Source organism: Myotis brandtii, unplaced genomic scaffold (genome assembly GCF_000412655.1).
Source record: "Myotis brandtii unplaced genomic scaffold, ASM41265v1 scaffold555, whole genome shotgun sequence".
Lineage (NCBI taxonomy): Eukaryota > Metazoa > Chordata > Mammalia > Chiroptera > Vespertilionidae > Myotis > Myotis brandtii.
In genome coordinates, this window is record NW_005370065.1 from 1398471 (window position 1) to 1410196 (window position 11726).

Below are 11726 nucleotides of genomic sequence, written 5' to 3' on the forward strand. Positions count from 1 at the left end.
GCACCCTGCTGGCTACTCGGACACTGCCCGGGGGGGAGGGGCGTTGGGCAATTAGCATATATTAGCATACCAGGGAGTGTCACGTGGCTTCTCCAGCCAATGGTCACTCTTGAAAGGCGGGGCTTGGTCTGAACACGCCTAGGTGCTGCTCCGAGCCTGAACCGGTGGCCATGGCAACGGTTGAGGGTGCGGGGGAGTGGGGAGGCACTGACGCCGCGTGGAGCATCTCCCCTACCTGACTGAGCTCCACGCGGAGACACCGCGGGCTTTTCCCATCCGTGGAAGATGAGAGACTGCGCTCAGAAAGATTCAGATTCAGCAAACACTTATTGAGCGCTCCACGTACCTAACATTTTTCTGCACAGTATGATTCTCTGGATAACCCAGTGATGTCGGAACTGTTAACCCCATTTGATAGAAGGGGAAGTGGAGGCGCAGAGAGGTTAGGTCACTCACCCAAAGTCACACAGCCACGCTAAAGGGCAATGTGGAAATCTGAGCCCATTTCTGAGTTCTGGCTCAGGACTCCCCTGAGTTATTTTCTCCAGCAGGGGTCTCCAAGCACCTCCCCACAATTCCAGGTGTACCAAGCAGCTGAGAAAATCTTCATGCAAACTTTGTGCTGTGCTGTAGTGTTTCTCTACAATGACCTTTGTGATTAGTAGGCAGAAAAGTTATGCAGGTGAGGAGAAATGAGGCTCAGAAATGATGTGACCTGCTTTAGGTCAAATAGCTACTAAGAGCTAGTGCTTAATAACTATAATTTACATATATTCAAGCTTGCTACTTTATAAACTTTTAAAATTAATCTGCTCAACATGGTGGTATTGATTTGACCATTTTACAGATTAAGAAACCAAGGCTTTGGGAACTTAAGCAAATTGTCCAGTTATACAGCTAGTAAGTAGCAGATTTAGGGTTCAAATCCAGGTTTATCTGGCTCCAAAGCTAGTCTCATTGCATCTCGTTGTACCAGGTTCATTTAATTTAGACTTGGAATATAGAACCCCTTCTCTAACAGGAATGTCTCTCCTCCTCTCTTAAGATGTAAATATGTTTTCTCTTAATTCAGCAAAATATCACATGACAAGTGATATGTGTTAAAGTGACGGGGGCTAACTACTAAAAAGAGAATGGTCATCCCTGCAGGTGGGTAAGGACATCTCTGCCCCTTTATTTCACTTCTTAGGGATTTGATAGTTCTCTTGGAGGTAGAGTAGTTTAAAAGCATAAGCATCTGCATATGGGCTTTCCTTCTGCTCTTTTCTTTAGTTTAGCTCAGTGGTTCTCTAATTATTGGACAAGACCATATGCCTCAAACCAAATGTACTAAGATTTATAGGTACTTTAAGGGATTATCAAAGGTAATTTTGAATATATGTACATTTTAATGTACTGGGTTGATTTAAAATCCTGTTTCCACCTAAGCTCTGTTTGGTGTTCAAGATTACAAACATGGAGGCAGAACTACTTGGGTTAAAATCCTGCCTTGACTACTCACTAATGTGTGACCTTGGGCCAGTTAACTTCTCTGTGTCTCAATTTCCTCATTTGTAAAATCGGATAGGAATGGTGTGAGAATGAAATTAACATATACAAAGCATTTAACGCAAGCCCTGGCTCAGAGGTAAAACCTCCTTAACGGTTAGCTGTTATTGGCCAGGGAGCTTTCGTAGGAACAGACAACTTACAGGTACAGAATCTCTCAAGAGTTCCTAGCTGGCTTTGGAATTCTGAAGCTGCCTCCCATCCCTCGTGGCATATTAAACAGCCTGTTGTGCTGGTGAAGGCTTGTTATCTCTCTAAATGACATTCACTCTTCTTAGGATCATAAATAATTCCTGGACTCAAAGGAGTTGGTTTCCCCTGCATGTCTCCTCGCACCAAATTACCAGAGTGCCTCCTTGCAGAAGGGCATCTTGACAAACAGCGGAGCCATAATTCAGGCTCCTTGAAACACTTTTATGAGCGTCTTAATGAGGGAGATGAGCTGTCATCAGGAACTCCTCCCGTCCTTCCCGGCCACAGGAAATGAGCTCTTTGTGCTCAAAGAGTTTCCAAAGCTGAGGCGCAAAGAGTTTTCAGGAAGTGGCCCGGGGATGAGAAGCTGTTGACTCAGAGACTCCCAGGGCTAAACAGCCCCTATCCTGCCATTCTCCTTATAGGGTCGAATTCCTCGTAGTCTTATTGCAGCAATTGCACCAAAGGGTGGCTTGCATGTGGGGTAGTAACCCTCTTTCCTTCCCCTATGCATACATGTCAACAGTGCCCCCCCCTCAAGATAATGCTGTATAGAACAGTGGCTAAGAGCGTTGTCTATGGAGCCGAATAAGCAAGTGTGAATCCTGCTTCCACTACTATCTGTGACCTTGGGAAAGTTGCTTAACCTCGCTGCGTCGCTATTTCCACATCTGTGAAATGGGAATAATACAGTGTCCGTCTTATAGGCTCCTGTGAAGATAAATGAGTTCCTAACATAAAGTGCTTAGAACACCCAATAGTAAGCACTAGATATGCATTAAACAAACATGTAAGTCCAATACAGTGTACTTCCTATAGAGGTAACCACAGCCTTAAGAGAAATGCTTTAGGCCCCTTCCTAATCATATGCTGCTCCCAGCCCACTCTGACTTACAAATACTGGTAAGCATTGCCCAGAAATAGGAAGAATGCATTCTTGGGAGCTCTAGTTTCAACTCTGCCTCTCACATTCCTTGTTCTGAGAGCTTGGCCAAGTTATTTTACACCCTGAACCACACTTACATTATTCGCAAAATGAGACTAGTTTCCTCCTGGAGTTGTTCTAAGCATTTCATCCGTGTCCAGCAAGAGGTGTTGAGGGCCTGAACTGGACAGAGGTCCTGTTTGATCAAAATCACCTTGCTCTTTTACTGAGCTGTTTCTGGTGAACATTAATGAAAATAACTAACATTTATTGAGCACGTACTCTGGCCCTGTGCTGAATACTAGTACATCATCTTATCTAATTACTCGCAATAAGATGAAGGCCCAGAGGGATTAGGTAACTTTTCCAAGATCACAGTGGAAGTCCCTGTCAGAGCCAGGATTTAAACCAAGACGGTCTGATTCCCAAGTCCATGCTAATTGACCCACCATGCCACAGGGCTCCAACTCCAGCTTGGTTCATAGAACTCAGGGAATGTGTGTTTTATTTCTTTAGCATTTCTCCCCCATCCATATACCCACGCTCCCCACCAGCACCCAGCAGCGCCCAGCACAGTAAATGCGGCACATGTATTTACTGAATGAGTGAAAGTAAAAGATTGTGATAGCCTATCAGAGTGATGAAAGCCCCCTTTTTTTCTTGGGCTGTCCCCAGTTGGGAATTAAAGCAGCTGGTCACCCTCCTCCCCACCCCCCTAGCATCCTCTTCCTGCTAAATGACCACGTGGAAGGCCTTCCTCCTTTCCTGATGGGAGAGTCAGGCTTCTTCCTTTCAGAGATCTGCAATGAGCACAGCAATGACTCAGCCTCAATGAACATTTGGGGAGATGTCAGGGGCACCGGTGCTGTGTAGGGCACTGTTAACCTGAATCAGTGGGGTGATTTCCCAATAATGGCCTTGGATAGATATGCAGTTGACCCTTCAACAATGCGGTTTGAACAGTGCCAATCCACTTTTTCCATGTGTAAGTTCAAAGGTCAACTGTATTTTCCATCCTCTGTTGGGAATCCGCACAGGCAGATGGCTGACTTACGTTATTTGTGGATTTTCAACTGTGCGGGTGATCAGTGCCCTTAACCCCCACACTGTTCAAGATTCACTTGTATTAGTTTCCTGGGGCTGCTATAACAAAATACCACAAACGGGGTGGCTTAAAACTACACAGATTTATTCTCTCATAATTCAGGGGGCCTGGAATCCAAAATCAAGGTGTTGGGAAGGTTGGTTCCTTCTTGGGGGCGCAGAGGGGGAATCTGTTCAGTGCCTCTCTCCTGGCTTCCGGTGGTTGCCAGCAGTCTTTGGCATTCCTTGGCTGTGGCAGCATCACTCTAGTCCAGCCGTGGGCAAACTACGGCCCACGGGCCGAATCCGGCCCGTTTGAAATAAAACTAAAAAAAAAAAAAAAAAAAAGACCGTACCCTTTTATGTAATGATGTTTACTTTGAATTTATATTAGTTCACACAAACACTCCATCCATGCTTTTGTTCCGGCCCTCCGGTCCAGTTTAAGAACCCATTGTGGCCCTCGAGTCAAAAAGTTTGCCCACCCCTGCTCTAGCCTCTGCCTCCCTCATCCCATGGCATCCTCCCTGTGTGTATGTGTTCAGATTCCCCTCTTCTTAGAGGGACAGGAGTCCTGATAGAGTGGGGCTCACTCTAATCCAGTAGGACCTCTTATTAACTTGAGTACATCTCCAGAGACCCTATTTTCAAATAAGATCACATCCACAAGTCCTGGAGGTTAGGACTTGAACATATCTTTCCTGGGGGGACACAATTCAACCCACAATAATATGTTTGGGGTAGAAGGGAGTGCAGAGGAGATGGAAAACGAAGCAAGGGGTTAAGAGAAAGGAGAGGTGATCCATAAGGGGCAGATCATACTTGCATAGTGGAGTGTGGCCCAGGATCCCGTGGGAGTGGGACTAAACCTTTTCTTTCTGTCCAATCCCATTCTTTCCCAAAGATGTCTCCAGCTCACAGACTCACACTATCAGACCTGGAAGGGACTTCAGAGGTTCATTCACTCATTCAACAAACATTTATCAAACACTCCTTGAGGAGCTGAGCATTCAAAAGGAAAAAAGAAATGGTCTGAGGAAACTGAGGCCCAAAGAGGGAAGGTAAATTGTCTAAAAGGACACACCAAATGAGAATATAGGCAGAGACAAAATGGGGAATGGGATATCCCAACCCTGAGCCCTTTTGATGCCTACCAAGAAGGCCCGGGCCTGAATCTCTGGTGCACAGACAGATCTAAGTGTTGTTGTTTTTTAAGGTGTTTGTGTCCCGAGGCTCATTACCAGCTCCCCCAACCTTCCATAGACCAGTCCAGGATTTGAGGGACTTTGGAACCTCAGACAAAGCTAGAATCATTTCCCCTCTGAAAATGCAATCCTGCAGCCTCTCTTCTCTGTGGTCCAATTCATTGGCTAATCTTTGAAGCATCTTCTTCCAGGTGCCACAGCAGCACTGGGCGTGAGGGAACTCCTCAGGGGCAGAGACAACGTCTTGTTCATCTTTTTTGCCCTTGGTGCTAACACAGAAACCGTCATGGCATCGGCTCTCCATAACCATTTGTTCAATGAATGAAAGAGCCGTTGCTCCAGTTAGTATCAAGGGCTATTTATTTCTCACTGTTTCTAAATCCCACATTCTGGGATGCTTGCAGAGCTGGTTTCAGATACCTGAACTCTACTCTGGAAGTCACAGGTCTTTTGACACGTCCATTTGTCACTACATTATTAGAAGAGATGTCTTGCTCCCATTATCACGGGCTGATCCCAATATTGTCCCGCCTGGAGCTGTCATCATGTGAGATATCAGCCTGGAGCAGTGAGGCTGAAAACTGGGGCAGGCTGGGGTCAGAGATGGGGTCAACCCAGCAGGAGTTGCCAGATCAGAGCAGGGGTGAGAAGGAGGTCAGATGGGAGATCAAAGTCCAGGAAGTAAGCAGGTACACAGTCCAGGCTCTCCCCAGAACAGTGGCCTGCGGCAGGACTCCCGTAGGCAAATGTCTCAGAGGCAGGTCCCCTGAGCTGGTCCTCTGCTAGCAGGTCCCCGGAGGGTTCTTTGTAATTGATCTGAGTTTGAGTTTCCTCCTCACAAAGAGGATACAATTAGTCAATATTATTTGGGAGGCCTTATGTTCACATGATCAGATCAATTTTAAAATCCTGGAAGCAGCCTTATTCTAGTCTCATGGCCCCAGGCTTACCGCTACTTTTTAGACTCACAGTTTTAGGTCTAGTTCTGGCTGTGCATCAGAATCACCTGTGAAACTTGTTCCCATACAGATTCCAGGGTCCCACCACCAGAGATTCCAATTCTCTTAAGTCCGCATGGGCTGCTGATGGCAGAGGCTGTCTGGTGCAGTGGTCGAGTGTGGGGGCCTTAGAGCCAGGCTGCTTACATTTGCAATAGTTTTGCCACTAACCCAGTGAACTTGGGCAACATTTTTAACTTTTCTGTGCTTCAGTATCTTTTTTATTTTTTTATTGCTTAAAGTATTACAAAGGGTATTTTTAACTTTTCTGTGCTTCAGTATCTTATCTATAAAAGGCAACAGTAATATTCAGTACATTGATTTGATTAGTGATTTAATGTGCTTCAGTAGCTTATCTATAAAAGGCAATAGTAATATTCAGTACATTGATTTGATTAGTGATTTAATACATACAAAATCTTAGAATACTAAGTGCTCAATAAATGTTACTTATCGTTATCTTTCTTTTTACCAAACCCTATAAAGGATTTAGAGGCATATTCATTCATTCATTCATTCATTCAATAATTACCAGGTACTCCATTTCCCAGGACCCATACTTAGACACACATAGTCCTCCCAACTTCTAGTCCAGGATCATGGAGGTAGGAAGTGATTGGCTCAGCTTGGGTCAGGTGCCTGCCCTGACCAATCACCTGTGGCATAGGGGTGGGGGGAGTTACTGGTGTGTTGGGCTCTTGTCCTGGCCCTGTGGATACAAGAGGGACAGAGCCATCTCTAGAACTGAGATACTGGACTGGCAGTAAAGAGAAGATATCTCCTATATGTGATTTGTCCAGTGTCACTCAGCTAGAAAATGGCATGCCAAGTCCAACGACTCCTATGTTTTTTCCATTTTGCTCCATTTCAGGATCATAAAATTGTGGTCATTGTGTTAGACTCTAGCAAGCATGTCAAACTCAAAGGCTAACACGGGCCAAATAAATGAGGCATGTGGCCTGCGGGCCGTGAGTTTGACATGCTTGTGTTAGAGGGACAGTAGAGGTGCAGCCTAGAGCCTCAGACTCCAATGAGCATTGGAAGAGCTGAAGGCAATGAGTAGAACAATGTTTCCCAATCCTGGCTTCGCTGCTAGACCGTAAGCCTGTGTGAGCCACCAAGGAATGGTGCCTTTTCCCTTTCACTAATCGGAAGTCCCCTGTGCATTTCATCATGGCACATGGCCACCTGGCTAGAAACTACTTTCCCAGCCTCCTGTTTTAGCTATGGCCTCCTGTTTTAGATCTGGTCAATGGACTGTGAGTGGTGTGGGCAAGGTCTCTGCACAACCTGAAAAGGAACACTGGCTGTCCCTCCTCTCTCCTCCTTCCTGCAGGCTAGGATGTGGACATGGTGCAGACGAGGACACCACAGAGGAGAGCAGGAGCAACAAATTGGAAGGAACCTAGACTTTTGGGCAACCTCATGGAGCTGAACTGCCTGACACCCTGGATTCGCCACTTGCCTCTGCACTGTTTTCTGAGAGTGTATCTTCTTTAAGACTTTTATTTTGGAGTCTCTTTATTATGGCAGCTTCCCCTGACCACTAACTAACGCTTAGCCCTAAGACGACCTGGGTTTTGATGCATCTTGTGGATATCCTTACCACAAAACCCATCCTCCCCTTCAAGGTGTCCCAAATGAGTCTGTCTATATCATAAGCAAAAGATTATTAGTCAGCATAGGCTAGGCTATGCAGCAGAAATCACTCCTATAATCTCGACAGCTGCCAACACGCCAACAACAAAGGTTTATTTCTCACTCATGTTAAATGGCAGCTGCAGGTCACTTGAGGTTCTGTTCTGTCTTCACTGTCTATCTCAGACTGAAGGAGCAGCCCTTGTGTCATTCTAGAGACGGAAGGAAAAATGGCTGAACCTTGCAATGACTCCTAAAACTTCTGCTGGGATGTGGCATAGGTCACTTATATTTACATTCCATTGGCCAAAGGAAAACAATGACCTAGGCCCGTGGTTGGCAAACTGCAGCTCATGAGCCACATTCGGCTCTTTGGCCCCTTGAGTGTGGCTCTTCCATGAAATACCACGTGCGGGCACGCGTACAGTGTGATTGAAACTTTATGGCCCATGCGCAGAAGTCGGTTTTCGGCCTGGGCGAGTCTATTTTGAAGAAGTACTGTTGATATTTGGCTCCATTGACTACTAATGAGTCCGACCACTGACCTAGGGGAATTTTGCTCATGACACCATTACCAAGATGAGTCCCTTTATACTCAATATGTCATTACCCCAAAACTTAAAAAGGAGACATTCCCAGCCTCCAAAATGGCCCCCAATGCCTCCTGAGTAGATACACCATTCTGAACAGGGCTGACCTATGTAATCAATAGGACTGTGTGAAAATGATGGAGAGACACTTCTGACGCCAGCTCATAAGACATTGTTGCTACCTTGCTTGTCTTGGAGGAAGCCAGCTACTCATGCAGCCCTGGGGAGAGGTGTGTGTGGTAAGGACTGAGTCCTCCAACCAACAGCCAGCATTCACTTGCCGTGTATATTACTCACCCATCTGGGAAACACATTCTCTAACCCCCTCAGATAACTGCAGCCCTGGCCAACAGTTTGACCTTTTGAGATACCCCACCTCAAAACTAAGCAGTTCCTTCCTACTCAAAAATAGAAAGATCACTAAGCTGCTCCCAAGTTCCTGATCCACAGACACTGTGAGATAATAAACATTGATTGTCATTTTAAGCCTCTAAATTTGGGGTTGTTATGTTAATAGATAACTAATAAGGAATGGCCCTATTAGCCCACCTCCCTGAATGGAAATCATATCAGCATCTAATCTTCAAGCCTACAGCTCCTATAACAGTGATGGCGAACCTTTTGAGCTCGGCGTGTCAGCATTTTGAAAAACCCTAACTTAACTCTGGTGCCATGTCACATATAGAAGTTTTTTTATATTTGCAACCATAGTAAAACAGACTTATATTTTTGATATTTATTTTATATATTTAAATGCCATTTAACAAAGAAAAATCAACCAAAAAAGTGAGTTTGCATGTCACCTCTGACACGCGTGTCATAGGTTCGCCATCACTGTCCTATAACCTCCACTCAGGTGACCACACCATTTTGCTTGGATTGAACTGTTTATGACTTCATCTCATCCTGAATATTCCTATTCTATCTGCTGTGTGCACAGCAATACAGAAAACTTTAGGGTATATCTAAATCTGCGTGTCATAAGCCTATTCCTGACTCTACTATCCCAACTTCAAGGAGGTGCATCTGCCGCCACCTAGCATCACAGCACTGAGAGCTCATATTTTGACAATAAAAGTTGGAAGCATCTTTTCCGAAAATGTATGGCTAAGGTGTCCACAAAGTCTGATAAACACTCAGTCTTACCATGGATAGCAAAGAACTCTCGACTTTCCTCTCCCAGCCTCCTCTTCCCTGTCTTCCATGGTTCCACAAAGGACATTGCCACCCATCCAGTGCCAGTACCAAACCTAAGCATCATTCTTGATTTCTCTCTCCTTCTCACACGACCAACAACCTTAGACTCTACCTCTAGAGCATACTATGTATTTAACTACTCATCTCCATTCCCATCAGCTAGGACATTGCAAATAGCCTCCCGACTGTAACCCCTGTTGCCTCTCTCTGTAAACATTCACATACAGGTCTTGGTGTGACATATTTCATTTCTTCTGGGTAAACACTTAGAAGTGAGCTTGCTGAGTCATATGGTAAGTCCCTGTTTAATTTTATAAGAAACTGCCAAACTATTTTCCATGTTGCACTCCCACCAGCAATCTACGAGAGTTCCAGTGGTTCCACATCCTCTTCAGCACTTGGGTATGGGTTTTGCTTTTAAAGCCATTCTAGTAGGTGTGTGGCAGTCTTTTTGTTTTGTTTTGTTTTTTAATTGAGACAAACTTCACATACCGTGAGGCGTACAGATCCTAGGTGTACAATGCAGTGAGTTTTGGTAAATGTGTACAGCCATGTAAAACATGTTTGTTACCCTAATATATTCCCTAGGAACCCCCTTCCAGTAAGTTGCTACCCTAAAGGCGGCCACTTCTGGTTGCTATAACTATAGATAAGTCTTCCTTTTCCTTAAACCTCTAAAGCAGCAGTTCTCAACCACTTTGGGGGTCGAACGACCCTTTCACAGGGGTCGCCTAAGACCATCCGAAAACACAGATATAATTACATATTGTTTTTGTGATTAATCACTATGCTTTAATTATGTTCAATTTGTAACAATGAAAATACATCCTGCATATTAGATATTTACATTACAATTCATAACAGTAGCAAAATTACAGTTATGAAGTAGCAACGAAAATAATTTTATGGTTGGGGGTCACCACAACATGAAGAACTGTATTAAAGGGTCGCGGCATTAGGAAGGTTGAGAACCACCAAAAGTTCTGAAACTTAAGACAGAAATGGTAAGATATGGACATAGTCCTCAAAACTGCCCCTTTCCCCCCTTTCCTTCTCCTAAACTCTTTCTGAAAGAAATGAATTCTGAAATACTAATTTGTTTCAAATTACTCTTTTAGGCTGATAAAGAAAATGTCCATAGACCTACATGGAGCAAAAATAATGTAACAATGGGAAAAAATTGTACTCCATTAAAACCTTCTAATGAATTAACCAATTCAACTATAGCCACTGATACATATAACTTGAAGATAATAATCAAACTCTGCAGTTGTTACCAATCACAAATGATCGCCAAAGTCAACGTATGACAGTAAGCAAAGCATTTCACATTGAAAACAATAATAAAAAGAAACAAGTGACTACAGAAAAACCAAAGCAAGATGCTAATGTGCTCAAGAAACCTGTGCTTGGATCCTATCGTGGCCAAATTGTCCAATCTAAGGTTAATTCATTTAGAAAACCTGTACAAGTCGAAGCATTCTGCAATAACAAAGAAACTTTCAACTCCTATCTCTAAGGCCACAAAACCTAAGCCTAGAAACACCAGCAGTGTAACAGCAAAAAGTCACAGAGCCTCAAATATGATGACTACGACTAAATTTGCAAGGGCTACATCTCAGAAGGAACATCTTTTACGTCCTCCTATTAGAAGTCACCACAGTAATACTCATAATACCCAGGACTCCCTGAAACAAGGCATTGCCAATGTTACAGTTCGGAAAGGGTCTCATGAGAAAGAATTACTACAATTAAATACAGTTTTATCTAGTGTCAAAACCATTTCTTCTCAAGAAGTAAAAAGAAATAAGACAGTATCAAGAAGCATCACATCTGAAATGATAGCCAGGCCTGCTTCATCTTCTAATATCAAACAGATAGAAAAGTCAAAAACCATTGACCAGTGCAGGCATACTATAGCAAAAGCAACTATCAATAGAAGGGCTCAGCCCAAAGAAACCGTAGAAGAAAGAAAAGCTCGTCTTGTTACAGAAAAACCGGAGAAGAACCAAGCAACGCTCTGAGAGTTTGGAGTTACACTTTATTCACCACGGTGGGCTTAGGGAAATGAACCCAAATTCTAAGCAAAGCTACAAGCAGAACTTCCCTTTTTATGGAAGAGCCAGCCCTTTGTGCGCTTAGTGGTTATCTTGCTGGCGGCCTTGAAAACTATACAGTTCTCAGTTCTCATGGCATTGGGCGTATCTAGTCTCTGGCCTACAAGGTCAGACAGCTAAGTTTATCTTCCTCATTATTCAAGCAGGCTAAAGCGGGCTAGAAAGCAAAGTTATTTTTTCAGAATAAGAGGCCGTCTAAAGAATAGCAGAGAATTCCAAACAGTAGTTTTACA

General features: G+C 44.1%; 1 protein-coding gene across 1 annotated transcript; it reads left to right on the forward strand.

Annotated features, from left to right (window-relative positions):
• Nucleotides 1–7203: 7203 nt before the first annotated feature.
• Nucleotides 7204–11644, forward strand: LOC106728179 (cytoskeleton-associated protein 2-like). The gene is given in 5 exon segments (XM_014549496.1): nucleotides 7204–7210; nucleotides 10358–10380; nucleotides 10495–10618; nucleotides 10621–10849; nucleotides 10851–11644. Coding segments are annotated over 5 exon segments (933 nt in total). The 3' UTR covers nucleotides 11401–11644.
• The last annotated feature ends 82 nt before the right edge of the window (nucleotides 11645–11726 follow it).